The sequence below is a fragment of the Pleurodeles waltl genome, chromosome 2_2 (genome assembly GCF_031143425.1).
Source record: "Pleurodeles waltl isolate 20211129_DDA chromosome 2_2, aPleWal1.hap1.20221129, whole genome shotgun sequence".
Taxonomy (NCBI): Eukaryota; Metazoa; Chordata; class Amphibia; order Caudata; family Salamandridae; genus Pleurodeles; species Pleurodeles waltl.
In genome coordinates, this window is record NC_090439.1 from 994,085,570 (window position 1) to 994,112,909 (window position 27,340).

At 42.6% G+C, this 27,340-nt stretch overlaps 2 protein-coding genes across 7 annotated transcripts in view; one reads left to right on the plus strand and one right to left on the minus strand.

Moving 5' to 3' along the window:
- The window catches only part of MTSS1 (MTSS I-BAR domain containing 1), a 451,322-nt gene that overhangs the window by 23,148 nt on the left and 400,834 nt on the right, over positions 1–27,340 (minus strand). For 2 of the 6 annotated variants that reach the window (XM_069220726.1, XM_069220723.1), the window contains exons 10-12: positions 8,567–8,777; positions 6,310–6,429; positions 261–455 (exon numbers count right to left, since the gene is read on the minus strand). In XM_069220726.1, coding sequence (XP_069076827.1) covers positions 261–455; positions 6,310–6,429; positions 8,567–8,777 — 526 coding nt within the window. The remainder of the gene's footprint in view (positions 1–260; positions 456–6,309; positions 6,430–8,566; positions 8,778–27,340) is intronic. The other 4 variants (XM_069220724.1, XM_069220729.1, XM_069220725.1 and 1 more) reach the window with 4 other exon arrangements.
- On the plus strand, positions 12,796–15,595 carry MAP10 (microtubule associated protein 10). The gene has a single exon (XM_069220722.1). The coding sequence runs from the start codon at positions 12,829–12,831 to the stop codon at positions 15,508–15,510; it is 2,682 nt and encodes an 893-aa protein (XP_069076823.1). The 5' UTR covers positions 12,796–12,828; the 3' UTR covers positions 15,511–15,595.

The following is a 27,340-nucleotide window of genomic DNA, read 5'->3' on the forward strand; positions in this document are numbered from 1 at the left end:
ATGGCTTCAGTCGCTGCTGTACTACACCCCACACTCTTGATAATCACCCTTAGTAGACTATAATCCCCAATCTGACTGGCTTCCTAGAAGCAGTGTGCTGAAGCAAGTCTATAGAAAACTTTCAATGTATTACAACAGTTCAATAAGATACTCTATGACATAAAACACACTGCAATTAAGAATGACGTGCATGGTGGCAAATGCTGATTTGGAGATTTAAAAGATGGTGCAAAAAACAAAACAAAACAAAAAACACAAACCTTCCAGCTAGGAATCTTAGATGATGGTAACATGCCAGGCCCAATGGTGTAATAATGATGATAGTCTGTAAGGTGCACAGAGCTAGACCGGGTCCAGGGACGGGAAACAGGCGGGTAATGAGGGAAAGGACCTGCACCAACTGAAGCTAGGAATGGCTCACTTGACAAACTACAGTGATAAAACCCATTGGATAACTGGAGACAAACAAAACAAAGGAAAACAAACAGAAAAAGGTCAATATAACGCTGGATGAGAATAAATGATGGTGGATTTGATGCATTTGGGATAAAATAAACAAAAGGTAAAACTTTCACAAAATACCACGTGCAAATACATCAATGATTGATTTAAAGATGAGTAATATTTAACAGATGCTAAGAGTAGCTGGTCTTTGCATATGTATAAGTAGGCCTGTATGTAATTTGGTTGGAGCAGATTGCAAAAATAAACTTAATTTAAGATTAGGAAATTCAAATTGGCAAATCAAATCTCTGATTCACAATGCTCATCTCTATGCATGGGATGCAAAAGAAAAGGCCTGTCTACTTTGTGACTGGAATGGCGACATTAGCACATTGATATAAACTTGAAATGTAACATGCCGTCCTCTCTGTCACCGGCAGTTGTAAATCAGCTCTATATGACTTTCCTGGAAGCAGCAGAGTATTTTTGGATATATATACTTTGGAATCAAAATAAGAGAATTTGGTGCTGGGGGGGATACAACACATCATCATAACTAAAATTTGAAGTTGTGTGGCTCATAATCATAGACTTCAGCTTTTTCCTATATAACACTCAGTATAATATATTTGATATTGTGACTTCCTACCAGTGCAAACCCCTGGACCTCGACAGCTACAACTGACAAGCAGATGTGACAATCCTTGCCTTACAAAAAACACCTGTCAATGGAAATGCTAGCATGATGGCAATCAAGAACTTCTGCTCAACCTGCACAGAATGGCTAGGAAGTCAACACAAACAAGTAAAACAAACAAATGAACAGCAGCTTCTGTTTAATGCTGAATAGTACATGTAAAATGGATCACGCCTACAACAAACTAACCAAATGTTCCAGACCCAACACTACCCTTCAGTATATTCCCTTCTCCTTAAAGCCGGGCTAACTCGCTCTACGTTGACCAAAGCACCATGCTCCAGTGGGAGAATAAACAGATAATCATATCAGCAGTTGACAAAAGGCCTCTTAACAACAGACGCGCAGGTAGCATTGGCAGACACCTGAGGTCAGACCTGCAGGAGGCACAACCAAAAGTAAATCAGATACCATGTACTTTTGTAACATTTAACACCCAGCCATAAAGGCATTTGAAATCAAAATGGCAGAACCGGTTGCAAGACCCACGCAACTGCATAATCATTCACTCTCACACCAAATTGGATGTATCTAATCTTGGATGACTTGGTGGTGAGACCCAGTTGGAGTAATTTACAGTTGGGGATCCTGGTTTAACTGTATTTATTTTTCTTAACAGTTCCATCTGTAGTTATCCATATTTCTTTTGTGGACATTTTATTGGTATGTTTCCATATTTACTTTGTGTTTTGAGAGTAAATGGAGGCATAAAACTCTTATTTCTGCATTTATTTAACTGATAAACATGCACTCACATTTTGCTACGTGTCACGTTTTAGCTAATTAAGCAGCCAAATATAACAAAACGCTATACCCACAGGTAAATATTAGCATTAGGTAAAAACATTGTTAACATATGCTTGTATTTAAAGAAATGTAATGCTGGTTTTTTTTTTTTTTTTAACTCTACATGAAGTCTATCTGCTCAACTGTCGGCCTGGAATTATTGAACTACAGCAAGGAGAGTCAATGAAAAGAAGAACAGTTTTCTCTATTTTTCCGCTTTAAAAAAAGAATACAGGCAGGAAACACATTGTTTTCTGACTGTATTTATCTGTAAAAATCAGTAAAAACAGAAATCTGGGAGCCTTATTTGCAGACAATCCTCAGGAAAATATTTGGCATGGTTTTAAAGCTCATCTTGATAAGGTGGTGCTCACCATCCTTAAAACACTGCAAGACATTTGCTTAGATTTGTTTTAAAAATATTGAATTTCTCTTCCCTGCAACAAAGTAGCCTTTGTGAACTGCTTGCAAGTACACAATATTGCCATATGTGTAACCCTATTACTTATGGGATCTGCCAAAACAATTCTTAAACAATGTTCATGTTTAAGACAAGAACCATGCATATGCGCCAATTACTTCCAATTAGAATTATAGAATGTACTCAACAAATTAATGAGCAACATTCGGGAAAAGCATATGAGCTCTGAAGACACATGAATTTAGAATAACTCAAAGGAAAAGAAGGCATGACTTTACTGTTAAACCTGTTCTAAATGTCACCATTCATTTATAGCTCTGTAGCAGTACAGGATTTTATATTTATTTTTATGGTCTAGCTCGACAAAGTAGCTGTTGCGAGACTATTATGAGAGAATCACAAGGAGAGAGGCTTTGGCTCCGCCCACTTGTTGAGTCAGCAGTACATGTTTGATTTGGCAAATGTTGTTAGCTTGCATAAGAAAGTGCTTACCCTACGTGCAGCTGTGATAATTTTGTTTATTTATCCAGCTGCCAGAGCTTGAACTTTCGGGGGGACAACCATAACATTGTAGTGCTACTAACGGGTTTTTGATAAATAGATAATTTACTGTATTTTGGCAGAGGTACAGATAGAGGAGGACAGTCATTGACCAACATAGATTTTGTGTCTCTCTTGACAGTGCAGTTGTCACCGGACATAATGTGATCAACAAAAAAGAGCACTCCGAGACCTAGTGAAAGAAGGACTTAAGCTCCAGCTACGTGTTGACCCCCTTGAGTACAGGATTAGATTGTGCTGAATGTGCATGCTTCCACTGAAAAGACTGCATGTATTGCACTTTTTAGCTTGCAGCATAGCTTGTACTTTATGTAGCAGGACTGAGCTGGTTATGTATGACTACAGACCTGATCTGTTTAGTATGTACAGTTGTGATAAAGGCACTAGGCCTGATGTATTTACTGTAAAAAAAAAAAAAAAAAAAAACATATGTTAGAGTTGACAGACAATTAGGTGTGAATTGATAGTACTATATATTAAGGCATACAAGTAGGTATTTATATGTTGCATTGGAATCTCACAGATTTTTATAGTAAGCAATGGTTTGGGTGTCCAGATTACTGTTGGACCCTATTGATAGGGGCTGCATATTGGTTGGCCAACTGTAATTCTGTACATATTTGTAATTTTATAAATGTATGCCTGATTGCTGACAGCTTCTCTATTCTTCTATAGGCCTGTGCTGCATACAGCGTCAAACCAAAGGATAGAGGCCTTATCAATTCACTGGGAAAGGATAAGTCAGTTTCCTTAGGGGTGATCTGTTTATAAAAAAAAGTTTAAACAAAGCAAGTAGGCTTTACTTATTTTTAAAAATGTGTGTTATAGGAAACATCTTTTAGGGGTGCTTTGTTATCACACAGTGCAAATGTCTCTAGGCAGGCACTTTGAGGCATGTTGCATGGAATCTCACAGATTACAGTAGTAAGCAAGGGTTTTGGTGCAGCTACCCACCTGAAGAATCTGCAGGGATAGACGATTCACATTGTGGTAACCCTTATTAGGCTCTATTAGCAGGGACTTTGTATTATTTTAACAGCCGAATTGTGTACATATTTGTAATTTCATTATGGTATACCTTATGGTTGCCTTGTATGAAGGCATATAAACAAAACAGAAGATCTGTGTTGCTTATGGTGGCAAGCCAACGATAAAGGTATTTTTTTGAACTTGGATCTTTATTTGGTGTTACAGCTTGATAAAAACGAGACAATCTCCATCACTTGGGGATTACAATGAATATCTTTTACATCTCTAATTGCTTACAGGTATCAATGTGGGCTCTTCTTATTTGCTGAACTTCAGCTTAGCCAACAAGGCCCAACTTATTCTATGAATCTGCGTGAAACTACGTAGGTTTAGTCCTAAGCTAATTGGGCCTGATTTCTGAAGTTCCCCATGATGCCTGGGGGATTCTTCCGAGCTTAACTCCGAATTAGGGAGTCAATGATAAAGGTTATTGGCTTGATTGTTTATAATGAAAAATTACAATAAAGGCAGTAGGCCCGGCATGCTGATTGTGAAAAACATATGTTAATGTCAATAGGCATTTAAGAGTAGATTGCACTTATGGTGTATTAAACCCTACAGTTAGGTATTTTATTACATGGAATCTCACAGATTACTGTAGTAGGCAAGCATTTTGGTGCTTGTTACTCCCTCTGACAAACTGAGTGTAGAAGATCCATACTATCAGCATCCTTGTTTTGTATACTATGTAATTTTATGACTACATGCATATTGGTTGCCTTTTAGGATAGCTTATGCTCATTACAGAATGCTTAAGTTGGTTTTGGGGCTGTTATTGGTAACAGCTACAGGCCTGAATGGTTCACTAGGAAAATATTTTGGTTGCCACAGGTCTGATCTTTTTATTGTAAAAGATGAACACATTAGGCTTGACATATCGATTGTGAAAACCATATATTACAATCAGCAGGCATTTATGGGTGGATAGTTATTTTCTGAATTAAAGCCTGCAGATAGGTATTTTGTTATATGAAATGCAAGACACCTCTTGCTGGAATGACTTTGATGCTGGTTATTGCCTCTGGCAGCCCTAAGGGTGGAAAATGTGCACTGTACTAATTCCTTTTAGGATCATCTAGTTAAATAGTGCATCCATACATATAGATAGAGGGTCTCTGGGTCCACTGTTTTGTCATTGGTCTTTCTGTCATTTACACTCTGCTCCATCCGTGAAAGTGAACTGCACGGGGTAATGGTTCAGTCTGCATCAGGCATTGGCTATTTTGGCTTGTGAATGATGGCATTTTCTGATCACATATGTGCATCCACATGATAAGTGTGCTTAACTATCTGGGCTGGGCTCTTTTTATTTTAATGTTTCTTAGGGAGTATTCTACAGCGGTACGGTTAGTGCTAGAGGGTTGCTTGCACGCTGCTCAATTAATCTGCTCTGCACTCTACGTGGCAACCTCCTCTTAACCAGGAGATCGTTATGGAATGCGTTCATTCCCAGGTGGGCAACTTATTAATTTATTATGTGGCAGCCATGTGTGAACTTTAAGACAATGATGGAATATTTACAATACCTTTGCAAGACAGACACCCGCAGCTATGATTAGTTTTGTTGTTGCAAACATATGCCTGCTGTGTTTAGCAGGCAGCATGTTTTCTTTTTTCTACTTCTATTCTTTAATTTACCCTGTATTTGTTGTTGAGTTTGTATGTGTTTTATTGAGGTTGTGTCAGAGGGTGAATGGAAGCAGCAGTCAGTGGGATGATGAATGGATGCATGAGTGCAAAGATGAGTGACAGAGTGCTTTGTATGAGGACTTGAGTGTTTACACCAACCAGTGACACAGAAGGCACTTTCATTCATAAGCCAGACCTACTGCTAATGCTTCTTTCCACTTTGTTCCTGTATTCTTTTGGGCATCCCTGATTCACAAACCATGCTGTTAACTCGCAAGGGTTCCCGACACTGGAAATATTAAAGGTGAAAAACAGTGCTGCATATGTAAACATTCTCCTTTGCTATTATCAAGCCTGTGACTGTAAAATAGTATGTTTAGTTTGATGACCCAAACTAAATTGTGAACAAAAGTGAAATAGTGAAGACCCTGTTGAGCAAGCAGTGCTATCGGATATACAACTTCATTTTTTTCGCTTGAGAGCATGAGGTTTCCATAGTAAAACAGCAACGTGTTTTCACACATGGATCGAATTTTTATAAGTGTATGACGGAATTACACGTTTACTTTGCAGCAAACCATGGAAGTCTTCCTTCACACTGAAGAGTCTACTAAAACACGAGTTCCTTTGCGTTTGAGTATCTGAACAATGTCATATCGAAGCATGATGCCTTCTAGTCACAGTTACTGCTGTCATTGTGTTAACTACGTGAATGCACCGGTATTGGGGAGGAGGGATTCACCTTATCTGTCGAAGCCCAGGCCCCCATGGTGGAGCCTGAGCTCACTGAGGTGGGGGAGCTGCATTCGCTCACTGACTGGCAGGTCTCAGAGGCTTCAGAAGAGGCAGAGCTTGACGAATTCTTCAGCACAGAGCACAGCATCGCAGCCAGAAGGAAGAGCGGATGGGGAGAGAGACCGCATGCCATGACGGAAAGGAAGAAAGGTACATATATAGGCACACACATGGAAAGAAGAGGAAGTGAGAAAAACAAGCAAGGGTTAAAAACTCAGACACTGTTAAAACATCTATAGCATTCTGCCATTTATGTGCAGTAAAGCAGACACAGAGGTTGGGGTTAGCTGCATATTACACGTAAACATTATCAGTGCTAACATCATCCACCTTGGGGAAAGCGCTGTCTCCAAGCAGGGCCTAAAACATGATCATACACCTACAAGGAAGAGCATGGACGAAATGAATGCAAGGTCTCAGCATCTCTGCAGCGCCTCTAAATATGCTTGCTTGTCACGGGGCAAGGATCTGGCTTCACTGAAAATATAAACTATTGCATTTATGACTGGTTTTTCCTCTGCTCGTTGACCATCCTGTGACTTGGGTTCTGGCTTCTCACTGAATTTGCAGCACAGGGCCTGAGCCATGCCCAGCTATACTATGGCACCACTTGTGCTCTGATACATACTTCTACTGGTTCCTATATGCAGAACACACCGCATACAGAAGTATTACGGACAGGGGAGATTTTACTCTAGAGCTCACACGCCTTCAGTCTTTGTTGTGAGCAGTAAACCAGTATGCAGAAACTGCAACTCGACACAAAAGGCTGAAGAATAATCATTTTGGAGTATGTCCCGTGGGAAATAACTACTGGGGACTGTTCTGAGCACAGACTAACTTTGGACTACCAATGGTGACGTTTGTCACAGGCAATAGGCACAGAATACTGAAGATTGCCAATATCTTTTTGGACTTATTAACAGCATCACAGTTCAGTTAATTAGCAGTTGTTATTTTTGAATCACAACACACAAACACTCCAGGTACAACAAATGGCCATACTCCAGCATTCCTACTACGTAAAATCCACTACACACCATCTCCACGCGCCAGCCCAGACCTATCCCATCGTACACCCTGTGAACCTTATCACTGTCTGGGAGCTTCTGGAGAGTCAGACATAAGCCAGGCTGGAGCTCAAAGGAAAGCAAAGCAAAACACCTTTTAAAAGGGTAGTTTCAAGGCCCGAGAGAAGTTAGTGCTTCCAACGCAGACGGTGCATGTTGTTTTTATCAACTGTGGGGCCAAGTAAAACAGCGTAAAGCGGTTAGTAAAGCAAGACGTTTCTAAGAAAGTAATGCTATGTATCTGCCAACACAGCAGAAGCACTGCGACAGACGTGGGCCTGACAAGCTATCAAGAGGGCAAAAATATTATAGTTAATTCGCAAAAAAAAATGCTATACCCAAACATTCAAACAAAATGATTTTCTAGCCTCCCTAGATTTTCTGTGTGAAACCCAAATAAAAGTGAAACTGACCACGCTCCCGTTTTTTGTACATTGTAGGTGCACAAGGTGTAAGTGTGTGGGAAGCACTAGTGCCCCTTCTCCATTACTCTATGAAGGCTCTGTATCTTAAACTTCAAGGAGGTACAGTCGGACTCATAAGCACATTTTACATTTGCAAGACCCAGAAAACCACATTTCAAAGACATTTGCGAGTTTCGGTTTCATTTTGAAAGCACATCCACCTTTCTATGCAGCAAGCTAAGGAAATGACTGATAGTAGGCACACATTTTCTTAATATGCCTACTGACACGACTTATGTTCTCATCGCTTGCTTATTTGGGGACATTTAAAATCTAGGATGGCAAAAATGTAGTTTGTGGACCATAAGAATTAAGACTCGAACAGGCAGACTTTAAAAATATAATCTGAAAAGATACCAACATTTACCAACTCCCACCATCAAGCACTTGCCCTTAAATCTGCTGGGACTGTAGCTGGGTAGTAAATGAACGCACTCTACAAGAGGTGTGGAAAGAGATTCGATGGGCGTGAGAATGTAGCACAATTTTAGCAGGCAGACATTTTGCATGCTCTTTGTCATTCAGTTGACCCCGAGTGTTTATCACTGTGGATTATAGTTTGGAAGTTTAGAGCTAAAGCTGCTCATTCATCTCTCACTGCCCGCCCATCTGTATGAAGGAACAAGCTTGGAATCTCTGGAAACAGAAGGCGCACACATGCATTGCTCACCTGCGTGGCGGCTTCGGGCGGCATGGGGGACGGCGACTTTGACTGGAAAGCGTCCTGAGACATAAACCCCGAGTCGTGAGAGGAAACGCTGGATAGCCGCATTGGGGGCTGCTGTGGCAGGTTGGAGCTGCGATAGCGATAGTGTGAAGTGGGTGAATGAGAGCGCGAACCGCTGGACCTGGAGTCACTACTGTTAACGCTGTTCAGACTGCTGTGAGAGACGGAAGGGGAAAGGAGAAAGGCGGTGAAGGAAAAGACAAGAGGTGAGGGGGGGGGGGGGGGGGTGCAGGATTGGGGGAAAAGACCAAGTGCAAAACAATTAACATTCCACACGTTTCGAGCAAGGGGCAGCCTGAGTGGTTCAAAGGGGTCATTCGAAAAAAAAAAAAACAAGCAAAAAAAGGCGCTGTATCTTTTTTGCTAGAGTAAATGCAGCGAAGCACCAGAAATTATTTGACTACCAACTATGAAAACTGGGAAGTACTGATATGCGTGGTGATTGTATGTATGCCTAGTCTAGTCAATACTTAAAAAAAAAAAGTCCTATATAAGGTTAAAAAAGAAATCCTACCATCACACACGTCGGGCCAGGAAGATTTTAAAGGAACGGTCAGTAAAACCTGCTAGGATGAGCAAACGCCAGAACTGACTGCCTATAGGAGAAACAGACAAACACAAAGTGTCTAAGTGTCTCACTGCTAGAGTTCAAACGCCCTCAGTGGCATCCTTCATCATCAGGCCCCCCATCTACTGGTCAAAAAAGATCTGAGTGCAAGCTTCGAGCCTGTCGGCCTCTGTTGGTGGTTTGAATTATCCCCCATTCTCCTTTTAACTCTGTCACTGGGGGACACGATAAAATCTGATAAGTCACCCCATAACATAGCTCTATCCTATACCATTATTATCCCCTCCGCACTACACCCTCACACCCAATCAACTTGTGAAAAGTAGTAGTTCATACCTCTCCAATCATAAAAAAAGGAACACCTCCTCCCCCCCAAAAAAGCTCCCCAATAACCAAAAGGGAGGAAGCTTGCACTTAGATTGTTTTATGATCAGTGCCAAGAGGGGTCAGAGGATGAAGCATACCATCTATCAGGTGTGTAAGGACCTTCGTCCGGAAACAGTAAGACACTTGGACCCACTGTATCATTCTGTTCCCCTTATAATACGCAGTCAGTTCTAGTGTATTTGCTAAAAATAAAAAGAAGTCCCTTCATGGTCATGCAATCTCTAGTTTTAACTGTGGGACTCCACGCTCAGATATTAACAGAACAGACCTTAGGTTTCCAAGGAGGGGCAGTGAATTTCATTAAGGCCATCAGGAAGCCGTCCAAGCTGCAAGTGCAGACACATTTTTCTGAAAGAGACTAGACTTCAGTGCCTCACACTGGGCATCAAAAGGAAATCAAGAAAGTTTCCTGTTTTATAAAAGTTTCTTTAACTAATAGGAACATTCGCTCCATGAACCCGACAACGGATTCTTTCTTACTTTCCCTACTGCATTTAATTGGGGGTCTCCCAACCACTGTTTCGCTGTAGTAGTAATCTCAGTATGGGATGCTTCTAGCTTCATTGATTACCTGGATGACTGAGTGGCAAAGGAAATAATACTAGATTTCAAACTCCAAGTACATAAAAGACTTTTGCAGGAATTACAAACACAGCTGAACAGCCATTTCAACTCCAACCAAGACTATCTGAGAGTCAGTGTAGGATACTACACCTCTAGGTGCGTGCTCAAAAATATAAGGGTATAAAGGAAAAATTATAGAAACACTTTGCATACCCACAAACAACAAACAGAAAAAATAAGTGCACATTTGGTGATCTGGCCACACAATGTGCAGCTTATAGCTCTCACATGAGTGCAGAGTCCACTGCATTTGTCAATGCATATAGGAGAGAACAGGGTCAGTTTGTAGAAATAACAAGAATGCTACTCAAGCAAAATCTGCAGAGGGGAACAACATTTTCTTTTTTACGAATGCCACAAAAGAACAAGCCACAGACACCATAAGGAGCATGCTCTTCAACTGTTTTGCTGAACGAAAACAGTTGTTAGGGTAAGATGCAGACAGTGTTCAAACATTGCGACATTATTTTTGACAGCATTAAACAGCACTTTAAAGACATTATAGAATAATATATAATATACACAGAAGGAATGTCATGAATCTGACTCGTTACTCAGTCTTTACGGACACCATAACATTTATTAATATTTCAAGTTGAACAAAACACTGAAGAACAAGCAGCACAGCTGAAAAATAAACGAATAACAGCATATTTCACATACTAATTTTGTAATTTGACAGGTGCAGATATACTTTAGTGAATCTGAACTTAAACAAAAATAACAGACATTGGAAAGCAGTACAAAAAAGGCAATTAATCGGTCTAACAAGCTCCATTTTTTAAATGAAACCTTCGTTTTTACTTCCTTCACTCATACAGTAAGAGTGGGCTGTATTCAGTTTTGTTGATAGCTGATTATACACCAAATCAATCGCTGGCTAATGTATGGCTGCAGGAATGGACATTAGTTTGTTCATGGCAAGGATGATACAGCTGAAACATGACTACACTTCCATGTGTGCTGTATAAGGTGTGGAGGAAGTGCATTTTTTTTTGTATATAACGAGTCTGGTGTGAAGGTCTATAAGCAAAAAGAAAAATTATTTTGCGTCTAGTGCAGGTTTTTTTTTTTTGCAGTTTTATAAAGTGCAAACTTGCACTAAGGCAGTAGGAGCACTTTGCGAGCACCAGGTTACATACACAAAGGCATTTTTTTTTAAGACATTGAGATATTTGCCCAGAATAACACAATACTGAGCCAAAGCTCGTGCTCGAACTTGGCATCCATGTCAATAGACCCTATTCAGACGGAGGACTCCCGATTTCTAAAGCCGAAAATGGCTTTATTTTTCTGTCTCTCACCTGAAATTGACTGTCCTTCAATAGATATATATATATATATTTTTTTAATCTCCCAATTTGTTCTTCTAAAAACTTTGGCATGTAGGACATGATTTCCCAGTTCCAAAGCTGGCCCCCCCAGACATTAAGCCACATCTCCTTCATAGGTTCATGCATGATGACAAATTTTAGAAACTTTAAGGAGCAATGCAAATCTAAAGGTGCAGACAAAATTATATCAACTAACTTCTTCTAGGCAGAGTCGTTTTAAGGCATAGGGTCCCAGCTTTTCAGGGGTCTGATATAGCCAGTGTAGTTCTGCAGAGACTCTTACCTCAAGGACCTTGAATAATTTTTTTAACAGATTGTTTTAAATACAGTTTTCCTTTAGTTTATTTTTAATGAGGGTGATGTGTGAGAGTCTATTACAGACAAATATGTTTATGTTTCATGTAACTTCCATTAAAAAGGGTTTTTAGATCAAAATAGGACCTCATGTATGAGAAATGAGAGGGTGTCGCCGGGATTATTTGCAGTAATAGGAGTGAGCTGCTGCTGTGTTACAAGATTGAAAACACACATTATTATTTTTGAATATCAGATGTAAACACATTTAGAATTTGGGCCAGTGTGGCTGGGCTGTCAGTGACCTGGCCAAAGAGGGCCTGAAAGAACTGAAACTGGATCATAAATGTAATGCTGTACCGAAGAGGGGGCCCGAAATACGTTTGGCTGAAGGGCCCCAAAATTCTCAAGATGTTCCTTCTTATAGACAGTCTGTTGTAAAAACTGGCGTTTTTTTTAAGGGATGTATTACCACTAATAACCTCCAGAGCATGTTAAGAACCCAGTGAGGTACACCGAGGTGTCTAAAAATCCCTTTGTCCTACAAACTGCCTCATTTCTAATTTTAAAAATATAGGCGGGATTAAGAGAGACAAGAGGGGATAGAGTTGTGAGAAATATGCACATCCTTCCCATTTGTTTACCAATCTAAATTATATAATGCCGTAACCGGTTTAAAACAAATTTCCACTCATCCTTGGAACAGCTGGTTCAAAATACGAAGTTAAAAGTAGAACGAGTAACAAACACTTCGTATTTCGCAAATTTTCTACAGAGGAAGTGCTGCGTCACGTGCACTCTTCGAGCACCGTGGCGTCCGTGGTGGCACCCCGTTCTATGAGCTTTCTAGATTAGCACTCCGGGCATGGGCCTTACGTTTGATCCGTCGCCTAGGAAACAACGACAGCTTCCTGAAACTACACCTCCCGCCGTGCAGTGCGCGGTGCGCGTCGTTGCCACGGGAGCACAGCGCCGCCCGCTTCCCTGAGTGAGCCGCCATGGTGGGCACGGAGAGCCTCTTCTCTCTGGAGCTGCTTGTAGACTGGGTGCGCCTGGAGCCGCCCCTGCAGGAGGGCGAGCTGCCGCTGCCAGCCGTCGCTTTCCGGCTCTTGGACTTCCCGACCCTGTTGATACACCCGCCGCCAGAGGAGGATGAAGGCACGCCGCCCCCCTCTGGCCTCCTCTTTCACTTTGGCAGGGGCAAGTCGTGTCTGTTCCGCAGAGACCCCCAGGTCCTACTGGGGCACCTCAACCGATGCCCGCTGTATGCCATGCTCCTAGACCTGCGCGGAGCGGCCTCCGACGCTGCTCTGCCGCGTCTGTTGGGCACCTGTCCGCTCTCCCTGGCGGCTGTCGCTCGGGGCCTCTTGGCGAGTCCTCTCGGGGCCCCCACGCCCAGCACTGGCGCACACCGCGGGGTGCACCCGCTGCACGACCTGCTGGGGCGCCCGGTGGGGGAGATCTCCTTGGGATACCGCCTTATGTGCCTCGGGGGCGGCCTGCTGCGGCACATCAGCCCCGCCACCCCGCAGGAGAAGGCTGAGGAGCCGGGCACAGTAACCGAGCCGAGGCCTCCCACCGACTCCTCGCCTGCAGACCCGACCCCGCTGTCCGGACAGGACCCTCCCTCTAAAGCCTTGTCCTGGCCGCCCGAAGACCCTGCGGTCCCAGCTGCTGTGAAGGAGAAAAAGGAGGCCGTGTCGGTGGCAGCGCTCCCGGAGAGCGTGTCTGTGGAGCCCAACATCGAGTCGGATGGAGGGCCACCGTCGGGGACTCCTCGGAAGAAGCACACCGCTTTAGCATCCACGCAGACTGAGCCGAAGAGTCGCGGCCCCGCAGCCCCAGACAGACGGGAACTGGAGATTGAAGCCAACATCTTTTGCCCGCCCCCGATGTACTACAGCAGCCTCACCACAGAACACCCTCCTGTCCACAGGCTGCGCCAGGCAGAGCCCCGGCGTTTAGAGCTGGAGGACGAGCTGTCAACTGATGGCGAGAGAAGTGAACACAGGCCAGCCCAGGAACCCCCAGAGGCCAAGCCCAGCCAAAGGACAGCAGCCATGAGTGTCCCCGACATGGCGAGCAAGCTTGGGCAGCTGCCTTTGCTCAACGCCCTCCTGCTGGAGCTGTCTCTCCTGAACAGCGACTCCACCTGCCCTCAGAGTCGGAATCCTTGTATCCATCCTCAGCTGGCCTGGCTGTACCGTCCTACCGATCATCCCTCTGCGCCCCCTACCACTCGAGACAAAGATGGGCAGAGGTCACCAGCCCCCAAGCTAAAAAGGAACCGATCGGACATATCTGTGGCTACTGCGACTCCACCATCGTCCCCTGCAAAAACGCAACATGTGAAAGAGACTCCCAAGGCAAAAGGGCTGGTTAAAAACAGCGCGGTGCCAACCGCAGGGCAACCTAAGAAGAAACTCCAATATGGACTGACAAATACTCTTCGGCTGCGCCTGCAGCAAAGCAACCCGGACATGCTGATTCTTCACGAGCGCAGAGAGAGGCTCAGAAAACAGCAAGTGCAGGCCCTCAAAGACAAGACCAGCAGATCTAACAGTAGAGGCATCCTGTCCAAATCACCCAGGAGCCCAACACAGCGGCGCCGTTCGCACACCCAGCGAGCCAGGCGGGGTGTCCACAGCGCATCCTTCGATGAGAACGTCGAGACTTTAATCCAGAGCAGCAGGACCGAGGACCATGACGGCGGCACCAGGGACAGGAAGTACCTTGAGTCCTGCATACGGAATGAGAACCGTATCTTGAAGCTTCACAATGAAAACGCTGAAATGACAGATTACTCGAATAACAGGGCCGCCGAGAGTGTGCTGCCATCACCCCTTCCAGAAGTATTGCACCAAGATGCAGACAGCGGTGGCAGCACCGACCACGAAGGCAGCAGCGTCCATGGCAAACATAAAGACTCCAGGAGCTTCAGTGCGGGTGGATCCCAGCAGAGTGCACCGCATAGCTCGAGGAGCAGCACAGGACCTAAGAAGTCCGAAGATCTGACTGACAGTTTGGAAAATACTGGCTATTCTGATGATTTCACCAGCCCTGACTATACTGCTAGATTCTCCGAGGCCCTGGACAGCAGCCCTGAACCGATACTGCTTACCCCAAAGTATAGATATTCAGACAGTGATTCTGAATCCTACACTTCGGCAAAATCTGCAACCAGCTTGAAAAACACAAACCTCGCTGCACCCTTACCTGTGATTTCAAACGTGTCACCTGTCCAGTCCTATAAAAGGGTGCTTGAGTTGGGGAAGCACCGTGGCTTGGGTACAGCTGTCAAAGTGGCACACTCAGACTTCAGAATGTCACAAGGAACATCACTAGATGATCAGCAGAGGCCCCTGCAGGACACACAAAATCAAAGGGAAAAAGGCCCAAACAATAATACGCCTAAGTTTACATCAGATGCTGGCGAGTATCGAGGCAGTGAAAATGGGCACACATTTCTGGATACGAGGCAGTCTGTCCGGACATCTCAAGTGAGCTCGGACATGCAATCTAGCGTTTCTGATATTGAACTGGGTGTTTTAGGGAGTGCCAGATCTGATCTCTTCCGGAAAGAAGAACCGCAGAGTGGACTTAGCTCACCAGACCTTTTCAAACAGTGCAAACCTATGACGGAACTACTAGTAAACCAACTCCCTGGATATACGCTCTAGCTGGGCAAACACCAGCATTCCTCTTGATGTACGTGTTGTCTGTCCTTTCTCGTCTGAGATAATAAATAGCTTTTATAAATATGAACCCAGTAACATCGTTGACTAAAACGTGAATTTAAGACATTTTAAAGTAATCCTATTGAGGCCAGCGGCGACTAACAAATACAGCTCAGTTAACACAAATAAGGTAGATATTCTACGATTCTGTACAGCCACATTATCTTTACATTAACCTCATGCATGGGCCAGGGGCAGTTTTGACACAGTCTTTGATGGGTGCAAACAAAGTAACACAGAAGACATGTTTTTTTCTGACAAGTATATCGCTGGAACGTGCAAATAGATCTAGAAGTTTTATGATTAACAGGAGATGTGATATCAAGGTATTTTAAATTTGATTTAGAAACCACAATTATTCAACAGTGTATGGCCGAAAGAGCTCAAAGCGGGACAACGGTCTACCATGAGAGTTAAGACTAAACAACAAAAGAGGACGTGCTACGTACACATACACGTCAAGAATAAGAAACTACCATGAAGAGTCAAAACATGGGGCCTTATAGGGTTTTAAAAAATACATATACAGAACTTGATAGAATAACAAACGGGGCTTCAAAATAGGGGACACGTTGCTCAAAATAATTGGCTTGGCAGAATGGAAATCACTGTTCCAAAACACAGCGCTTACAAAACATGAACATGGAGCTTGAAAGATGGGGTGATTGAGGTCCCAAACATAACATGGGATAAAACAGTGTGGCCTCGGAAAAAGAGACTAAGGGTGCCAGACAAAAACAAGAAAACTGCCCAAATATGTAACCTACAGCAGGAAACCTACACAATAACTAATAGGATTTATGGGAACAAGAAAGAAACTAAAAGTTCAAAAAGAAGACCCTCGCTGCTTAAATTACGTAGTGCATGTCAGAAAGAATCGAGTAGGAGAGGCCAGGCTTTAAGATCAAGAAACACGAGGCTTCTCAGGAAAGGGCACACTAGCTGCAAAAATTAGATGCAACAGGTTCTGGAGTAAAGCAAAAGATGAAAGCACAGGAATAAAAGGCATAGGTAACTGGTTGCACAAATATTTTTTTAGGCCAAAAGCAACAAAAATCATAAGAACCATAATACGAGCTCTCATCTATTGACTTTTGTATCCACCTCGTATCCATTTCACACATGCAGGAGCCGAAGTAACTGTTTAACTAAAGGCACCATTGGTCAGTCCAGAAAGCAGTGACAATAACAGCACTGGATCCACGGATAACTTTAAAATCTGCCTTTTAAAGTTAATATTGTAATACATTTTTGTTAGTTTCGTGACATGCAAAGTTCCAGACAAAAGTTTGTCAAAGTTATGCTCCTCTATGAAACACAAAGCTCACTTGTGTAGACCCCAACTGAACCAATCCAGATAAGTTAATGTGCGACTTCAAACGCAGGGGTAGCTGTCTAAGGACGTCTTGATATGGTCCTCAAAAACAAAAGTCACCCATATAATTATCAACTGGTTAATGATGCAGTAAAAAGGGCTTTTCTGGTTTACATTTGCACTACGGTCACAGCTTATTTGTCATTGCAATTATCCTGCTTTGTAACACTTTCTCCCCATTTGCAACAACATTTTCCACAAACCAAGGACATGTTCTAGGCCACGTCTTTCTGTTTCACAGTTAAACAGAGCTGTGCTATCTCTTTCTGGTTCAAAGGTTCCAGGCTCTTTCCTTGAACTTTTTACAGAATAATATGTTGAACCCAGGAGAATCTGAATTACTCCGGTTCAGTATTACTGGTGTCTTTTGATGCAATGACATTCTTGAGTAATGTTCCATTTTGTAACTAACTGCCAGAACTCATTTATTCAGCACCTAAAACTGGAGGGGATATGGGTCAGCTCCCTTAAGCCACGGCTTCATTGAAGTGTCATTCACATTGGGTTCACAACACGAGGGTAGTGCACAGCTTTACATCATTCTGTGGAGGCTGTAAAAGGAGTCCATCGCGAGAATGGGTGGCTCAGACCAACGGCACACAAAGCAGGGGCCCATGCCAAGCTTGCTTACACTTAACAGCTGGAGTGCTGCTTTCTTGTGTTTTTCAGTCATCTTGACCCTATCGCTTGGCTTGCTTCCATGCCACAGCCGATTAAAGAGGGGCAGTGTGTCTGAGGGCTGGTGGGCGGTTTTTAGCTCCCCCACTTCTATACCTACAGTTCCCCCATTTCATTCAGCAGCCATTTAAGTGAACGACTGGCAATGGAAGCTCTGCCAGTGTTCGCCATTGGCGCCTCTGCAGCAGTGCCAACACATTTTCCATACTTGCGCTACCTTGTATGTCCTTGAGGACCCAGGTAGTGAAAGTCAACAGTGGCATCATGTTCCTGCTCGTCGGTACCATTTTACTATTTTTTTTTATTTTTTTTAAAGGGTTTGTTTGACCAAAAAAGGCCAATCAGGCCACCTCAAAAGAGACTATCCCAGCATTCCGTTATGCCATACTGGTGGAAGTACTTTTGGCAAAACAATCTCTAAACATGGTGGTTAGTCATGTGGGAAGGGTGAAGAGGCTGGCCCTTGTGGCCAGAGCAGGCCTCCCCACCAGGGTCTAAAATTACCCTTTGGGTCCTCAAAAGGTAATTCATAATTGTCAATTTTTTTTTTTCAATGAATCATCACTTTATGAACCTGAGAAAATATTTATGTATTAATGGAACCTAGCTAAGAAGAGCTTGAAAGATTTAGATTCCAGTTTGAACATTTTTTTGCTTGAATGGATGCGACCAGATAGGGTTAGAAATACCTCCCTTTTCTACATGAATTCTCCACCCCTACTTGCAGGTGTGTGGTGAGTACCTGCATCTCTTTGGTTCCCTTGAGGCTCCATTCTGCTGCAAAATGTTTTTTTAATGGTAGATATTGAGCCACTAGTACCAGTAAATACATCTTCTAAACAAATCTTCATGTTCATGTGCACTTTTCCACCTAGTTCTGCTTGGTCCATAAATTTTGGGGAGCAGCACTGAAGCCCTGGCTGGGAGTCGGAATAGGGGTGCTACTCCCTTGGGTGACCAAAAGAGCTCTTTACCCTAGTTTTAAAATTGTTCTTCAAGTGACCTTTACACTCTTATAAACCAGAAACCTTCCTTTATCTATTGTATTAACTGCCTTGCAGGGGTACCATGGGCCCTAATTTATTCCCAGAAAATACCACCCCCAGCTCCCTACTGGGCAGTAAAACATTCATAATTGGGTGCAAAGGACCCCCACAAACCTAGGAACCCCCCCCCCCCAATAGCAGTGCACCAATGATAATGACACCAGGGTTTTGTATAAGACAATAGTATGCAAGAAAAACAGCCCCCTCCCTGCCCCTTCCCCCCCCCCCCAAGTTATCCAAACAACTGACTGCATCTTCTCAGCCGTTCTACAGCTTAAGTTCAGATTTACTATCAAAGTGCTAATTACACACACACCTGAGATGCATAAATGAGGATTCAGGTCAGACAATCCATACTAAACAAGCATTGACAAAGCCAATAAGTGTGGAGTTGCGGCTAGCCTTTTGTCTTTGTGTCTGTTTTTATATTTCGTCCTTGCTTTTGTAAGACATTGTTGGGAAGCTGCCGGGCGCCGCCCATATAAAAAGAAATGCCTAAAAGCAAAACTATTTTTTTTTTTTGCTCTCAAAAAGCACATGTAGCCTTGGCGTTAAATACGCTACTTTATGAGTGAATGTAGCTCTTGTGAAAAAAAACAGACAAGCCACTTATATTAAAGTTAGCCATTGGCCAACGTGAATTGACCCAGTGCCCTATGCTGTAGTGGGCAGAAGAAAAACATGGAAAATAGACCAATGGACAAAGAGGGCTTGCCGAAAGCCTCTCTTTTTCTCTCTCTCTTATATATATATATATATATATATATATATATATATATATATATAAAATTGTATACATATGTGCGTGTGGTTTTATTAAAATCCTAGGATTTTGGCTATCGCCATAGACGTCCTCCTGGGATTAAGACAGCATCCGGGCATTGAGGCAATTGTCACAGACTCCTTCAACTTCAATGGGACCAAAGAACATGGTGACACAGATAAAGTTCAAGGGTTGAAATAAAAGAAGTGATACTCGAAATATTCTTTACTGGCGTGAAGTGTTGTAATAAACTCAAGAGTACAGAAGAGGGCCCCTGAAGGAGCATACGGCAACCCCGTCGGGAACAACAATATCCATACACAACCAGGCTGCCCCACTAGTAACTAAACAACCTTACAGTATTTACACAGAAAGCATATAGAGCCGACTGAAACGGTCAATTAAATCTCTTTATTATATATTGATTTGCATTCAAATACCTGTGCAAACCATTACTCTAAATTTATTTTTCAATATCAAACGTGATGTAATTGTAATCGTATTTATATAGCGCTTACTACCCCTGACGAACTTACACTAAAGCAAAACAATTCAATTAGAAGAAAGAACACTTAACCCCCTCCCCCAATACAACCAATCTTCATTCATATCCCCCGTTGCACTCGACTACCATTTGTGCCCATTCAGACATCCTCTGACAGAATCAAACACACAACTCTCACTACTTCAAGTCAATTCCCTACAACAGAAAATAAGTAAACCATGTTATCAATGTCTACACTACAGCATTCCCATCTGTTGAATCACATTATATACAATCATTCTGGTTACAACATATTTGCCGGGGTCATTCTTCCCCACTTAGATTGCTAAGCAAAAAAGGTGCTTATTGTCTCTCAAAGGTTAAATAGTATCAATTTTAACAAATTCTTCAATTCCATATGACAGCAGACTATGACTGGTTATTAGTGGGGTGGCCTTGTTGTGTTGATATTGTTCCAACAAGCATGTGCACCTAATGAAATCTTGTACTAGAGAATAAAGATACCTCATGCTGGTCAACAAAGTTAGGTTTAAAGCAGTGCACTTGTGTGGAGCAGCCATTTGACAGCAGCTCTTTACTCCACAGTACCTAAGACAGACTGCTGCCAGACAGAAAACATCTTTTCACTTTCGTTGAATAAGTCGTCCCGGTCTAGCATCATCATGGATTCAGAAATAGGGCTCAAGGTTCACACAGTGGGGTGTAACAGATCCTTTGCTTAAGTGTTAGCTGTAACTGGGACTCTTTCTACTGAGAATTGTTACTGCAGATCGAGCCATAATAAATGTGCCCAGCTCAGTCAGCCAAGACACCAATTACTGCAGGTCACTCAGTGAGGTAAAACTATGCTTGAGCACTTAGATTTGGAACTGCACATTATATATAACATGTCATTGTGCAAGTAAGCCGAGGGACACAGTAGAACTGGTGCATATATGGGATAGCTCTTTCTATGTTCTGGCGGGGGGGGGGGCATATGAAATGTTCTCTTCTTCCACTCCACTTCCTATAGTGAAAAACAGCTAAAATGGAATTTCTTAAAACCAGCATTGGCAAATCCAACACGTCTGGCATTTTGGCAGTCAGTACAGACCCATTGGCTTTGCAAATGATTTTTTCCCATGCTGTTCAGCATCAGTAAAACGAGGAAAAACATACTTTTTGCTGATGCTCTAAAACACCAGCAAAGACACAAAGATGTGTATGCACATGCACCAGCAAGGTATGGCAGACAATGTGATGATGTATGCGAATGTGGCATGACACGCCAGCCATTATATTTATTTCTAGGCTGAGACTAGTGTGGTGCGTAGATCGAATGTGAAAGGTTGACATTCACATTCGATCTACGAGACAGGGGTTCGGAAGGTGGCGGTTAGGAAGGAAAGGATCAGAATGAACGGAGCGGTTCCGACATTGCTCCTGTAAAGTCCCCGCATATTTTAGAATAAAATATTACCTGTTACTGCCGGTCTCCGTCTTTACAGTGGCAACGAGGCGGGCAGGAGCGATGTCGGAGGTGAGGATCGTGCTTTTATTTTCGGCGAATTTCTGGCTGCTGGTGTTTCCATAACTTGAGGGGCGGCGCATTAAGTACTTCTTGATGTCCTGTATTGGCAAGATTCCTGTTTCGGAAAAATATCTGCAACTACGCCAGGAATTATGGGTTGGAGTGTGCCCAAATTACTCTAGAGAGTGAACAACACAGTTGAAGCAGCCATTTTGAAGTGGTTTGGAGATCTTTTCAATCTTTATTAAGGAACACGGTGATAGGCACACCTGTGTGCCTACAAATAGAAAATTGGCAGCCATCTTTAAGGAGTAGACTTCGTACCTGCAAATATTGTCTACAATTACAAGGAACTAGGCACGTTTAGTGTGCTATAAATACAATTACAAGGAATTTGGTACGTTTAATTTGGAATACGGTGATAGGCACACCTTGTGCTTATAATTACAAAAAGAACCTTTATCTATACATTTGACTTGTTGGATGTGCCGGAATTTATTGTGACTGGACTCTGTTTAAAAAAAAAAAAAAAAATACAACTGCATTCAGTAATTATTGATATAGGACATTATTAATTATAGAATGTCTAGTATTCAACCTCCACCATTTTTTTTAATGAACCAGGAGATCCGCCCATTCAGTGGGAATTGTGGTTGGATTTATTTGAGGCATATGTTGATGTGTTGGAAGAGGGCGAATGTTCACCTGGTTAAGGGAATTTAAAAATTTACCACCTGTAGATAATGTGCATGGGGTAGATGTGTATAAATGTGCTTTACAACAGTTACAGGATAGGTATGGCCGGAAAATAAATGTAGTTATGGAAAGATATACATTTTATTCCAGGGAACAGAAGGTTGATGAGTCTATTGACCAGTATATGGCAGTGTTAAGAGGCTTAGCGGTTACATGTGCTTTTGACAATATGACATATGACCAAGTTTTAAGGGACCAATTATTAATGAAGACTAAATCTAAAAAAATACAGGAGAAACTTTGGTCTTCTGGGGAAATATCTTTAAAAACGGCTGTTGAAGTGGCGAGGAGCATTGAGATTACCGAAGATTGCATACAAACTATGAGGAGGGAAGTTAAAGATTGTGACAACGTTTGTACCGTAAGCAAAGACAGGGATTGCAAGGATAAAAAGAAAAAAATGGTTTCCTGGTCTGGTAGTGGGGATAACAAGTCCGGCATGAATAACAATACTAGAGTGTGCTTTAGATGCGGCGCCAGTTCGCATTTTGCAAATTTTAATGGTTGTCCGGCGATTGGGAAAAATTGCAGTGCATGTAAAAAAAAGGGACATTTTGCACGCGTCTGCAGAAGTTTCGAGAAAAAAGTGAGTTGTGTTGTGGAGAATGTGGATGATGATGAGGTTGAGGGAGGAATTCAGAATTTGGTACTAAGTATTCAAGAGCGTAACATTAAGGGAAAAGAGCTTCAATTTCCGAAGTGTTATATAAATATTGACGGTGCACGACTGGAAGTTATGGTGGACTCGTGTGCGTGGTACACTATAATAGGCAAGTCTCTATTTAATCAGTTGTGGCCTGGAAGGAGTTTACAAAAAACAAAAAACAGTCCTTGCAGTTATTCTGGTCATAAAATTGCTATTGTAGGAAAAATACAGGCAGAAATCGAATATGCTGGAAAGAAGTGTTCAGGTGAAGTTCTTGTGGCAGAAGGAGGGGCAACTATTCTGGGTTGGCCACATATATGTCAATTGGGGTTGAGGGTGGACCCTAATGCTACTCTGCCAGTGTACATTGTGAGTATGGATACGTCACAGGATGATTTGTATCATGATATAAAGGGACTATTTCCCACCGTGTTTAGTGGTTGTTTGGGAAGTATGAAAAATTTTAGACATACAATTGTATTAAAGGAGAATGCTGTTCCCATAAGGCAGAAGTTGAGGAATGTTCCCTTGAATTATAGAGAAAAATTGAAGGAGATGTTAAAGGATTTGTGTGATAATGATATTATTGAACCCATTGAGTGCTCCGATTGGGTTTCTCCGATTGTAATTTCGGTAAAATCCAGTGGGGACCTCAGGTTGTGTGTTGACCTGCGGGCACTCAATGATGCAATTTGGATAGATACATTTCCTTTACCAAATTTGCAGGAATTGATGTTGTCTATTGGAGATGCTACTGTATTTTCAACCATCGACTTGGCAAGTGCGTATCACCAGATACATTTAAGTCCTGAGTCTAAACATTGTACAGCTTTTATTACACCGGAGGGGATGTTCCAGTACAAAAGGATGCCGTTTGGATTGGCTAGTGCGTCTGCAGTTTTTCAGAGGGAATTGTCCAAAATACTTTCGAATGTTAAGGGGGCAAAGGTATTCCAGGATGACATTTTAGTATATGGTCGCGACAGAAGTGAGCATGACCGGAACTTAAAAATAGTATTGCAAGCACTGAGTGACTATGGATTAACTGCTAAGGATCAAAAGTGCAAATTTGGAGAGAGCCACGTGGAATATTTAGGTCATATTATTTCTAAGGATGGTATTCGACCTAAGGTTAGTCACATCAAAGCTATTAGTGAGGCTCCAGAACCAAGGTGCAAGGAACAATTGTTATCATTTTTAGGCCTAGCAGAGTTTTATTCTCGCTTTGTGGAAAACTTTGCATCCAAGGTGGAGAACCTCCGTGCCTTGCTGAGGAAAAATGTGACGTTCTGCTGGACAGAGATACATTCCAAGGAGTTTTCGACTATAAAGAAAGAAATTGTCAATGCCTCTTGTCTCAAATCGTTTGATGAAACTGCTGAATGTATTATAGCAGTAGATGCTTCCGCATATGGTATTGGTGCGGTTTTGTCTCAGAAGAAGAAAGGAGACACATGGGTGGTTGCATATGCTTCTCGTACTCTGTCTCAAGCAGAGAGGAACTATTCTGTAATTGAGAAGGAGTTATTGGCCGCTACGTGGGCTGTGCAACGATTTAGGATGTACATATGGGGGCGCAAATTTAAAATTTGTACGGATCACAAACCTCTGATTAATATTTTGAGCGCGGGAGGGGGAAGGAACCTCACTCCTAGGTTGGCAAGGTTGGCTTCCAAATTACAAATGTATCACTTTGAGATTTTGCATCTTCCAGGGAAAAGTAATTGTGTAGCAGATGGGTTGTCTCGGTTACCACTATCGCATAGTAGTGCCGAGGAAATTGATGATGGAGAGTGTGATGTTGCGTTCACTTATAGGGATGCTATGTTTCTGCAAAATGGGAATGTGCATTACAATTTATCTGAATGCGTGTGGATGAGAGAAATGCAGAAGGATGAGGTTTTGTTGAAAGTGAAGGAGTTTATTTTGAAAGGATGGCCATCAGAAAGTAGTTTACGAGGTGAGAGCAGTACATTTTGGAAGATTAAAGAGGAATTGTCTGTGTCGAATGATATTATATTAAGAGGTGATAAAATTGTGCCTCCCTATGGTATGCGTGATACCATTGTTAAGTTGGGACATGAAGGTCATGGTGGCATGGCAAGCACCAGGAGGAAGATCAAAGAAGTTTTTTGGTGGCCGGGGTTAGATGGTATGGTAGATCGTTGGGTAAGAGAGTGTGGTAAGTGTGTACTGAGTGATAAGTCTGTGAAACCATTAGTGGTACCATTACAGTTGGTTGAGTTGCCTGATGGCCCGTGGCGCAAAGTTGCAATTGATTTTATGGGTCCGTTTGTTAACTTACCTGCTAAGGAAGGGTATGTGATTGTCCTAGTTGATTATTTTTCCAAATGGCCAGAGGTTCGTATGGTTGGCAATATAACTACTGATACTGTGATCCAATTCTTAAAAGATGTATTTGCGAGGGAAGGAATTCCTGAAACTATTGTTTCGGACAATGGTGTACAACTTACTTCTGTTAAGATGAGTTCCTTTTTGAAGAGCTGTGGGGTAAATCATGTGAGGGTGTCATTATACCATCCTGAAGGCAATGGTCAGGTTGAAAGGTTCAACAAGGTTATTAAGGACACTATACAATTAGCTTTAGAATCTAATTTGTCTTGGAAGGAGGCCATCCAAAATATGTTGTTATCATACAGAATTACGCCACATTCAGTCACTGGAAAAACACCTTTTGAGTTACTGAGGGGTCGGAAACCATCTTCTAAACTAATCCCTTGGTGGTTGATGAACAGAAGGCAAGGAAGTTTTGGTGGGGTAGACTTTAGCTCTGTGAGAAATCGGGTGCAAGAGTATCAAAACAAAGTTTTAAGCAAAATCAATAGTGGAAAAAATATGCCAAACTTGGCAGTTGGACAGTACGTACGTGTGAAGAATTTTGGGCTAATAAATAAAGGGAATGTGAGATGGTCACGCCCTATGAAAGTGGTGAAGGTATTGAATGGTGCAGTTCAGCTTGAGGATGGAAGAGTACGTAATTTGCGGCATGTGAGTTTGTTTAAAGCAAGTAACATTCCCCAGGAATTTGGGTGTGAAGATTTTGATGAAGAGAGTGGATATTTCTGGGGATACGAGGATGCGCGGCCAGACAGAGGTGAAGGAGGCGGTGAATTCCGTGGTCTTGAATCTAGGAATCGGGAGGATGACGTGATACCTATTCGTAAAAGTTTGAGAGAAAGGAAATTACCAAGGCATTTCAATGAATTTGTGATGGGAAGTTAACTAAATGGGAATGCTTCCAATTCAATGTAAAAACTTAATTTCCTTTAGAGGTACATGTATTATGTATTTTCTCTTATATGTATTTTCCAAATTTTAAGTATGTTATTTGTTTTGTTGTTGTTGATAAGAGGGGAAGATGTGTGGTGCGTAGATCGAATGTGAAAGGTTGACATTCACATTCGATCTACGAGACGGGGGTTCGGAAGGTGGCGGTTAGGAAGGAAAGGATCAGAATGAACGGAGCGGTTCCGACATTGCTCCTGTAAAGTCCCCGCATATTTTAGAATAAAATATTACCTGTTACTGCCGGTCTCCGTCTTTACAACTAGGCAGTGCATGAGTTGTCTCTTCAAGACATGCTATAATCAGTTTGTGGGCCCCTTGGCTTTTATTAGTTCGTTGTACCGTCGTTAAAAAAAAAAACTCACTTGCTAGTGGGTTATGTCTTTCTTTTTTTCCTCCTTTTTGTTACTTGGTCATGCCCAATTCCCATGGACTAAATACTGGGATGTTTCCGCTTGTGTGTTTAAGTTTCTTTTTCTGGAACTCTTTTTTTCGTGTTTGATGTGCGTTAGCACAACCTGTTCGCAGCTCCTTTCCTGCTTAAACAAAGACCACCTTTTAAAGACATGAACGCAGGGTTCATGTGCTGATCTGCAACAAATAATTCAGCTCTCTGCCCAAGCTAGCTTGCGGGTGGAATTCGCTTCGTTCCCCGAGCCTGCGTACATGTTAAAGTGCCGCAGATTTGTGTTGAATGATTTTATCCCTAATGTCCGCAGCGAAGCAATAGCCCCATCATGCGGTATGGGCATTCCCTCCAGCCCGGTCTGTAGCAGGCTCCTGTCCCGCTGCTTGTTGGGGTACACTAAGGAGCCCCTAAAGGCAGCAGTACTCCTCTGCGCATGGTTTACACGCTGAGCAGCCACACGTTAGTTTGCGGACAGAATTAGTTACTTAAACAGGGACCACCTTTTAAAGACACGGCAGCGCTCACCAGCCACAAATAATTCAGTATTCTGTCTAAGTTAATTTGCAGGCGGAATTCGCTATGAATATACGTACCTCTGTTTTTATAGTGATTTTATCCCTAGTGTCTGCTTAGCCTCACACACCCATCGTTTAAGTTCTCTGCAGCACATCAATAGCCTTATTACTTGGTTTGAGCAATCCCTCTAGCCCAGAGGTCTTCACACTGTGGGGCGGGCTCCCCTAGGGGGCCCTCAAGTGCTCCCAGGGGGGGCGCCAAAC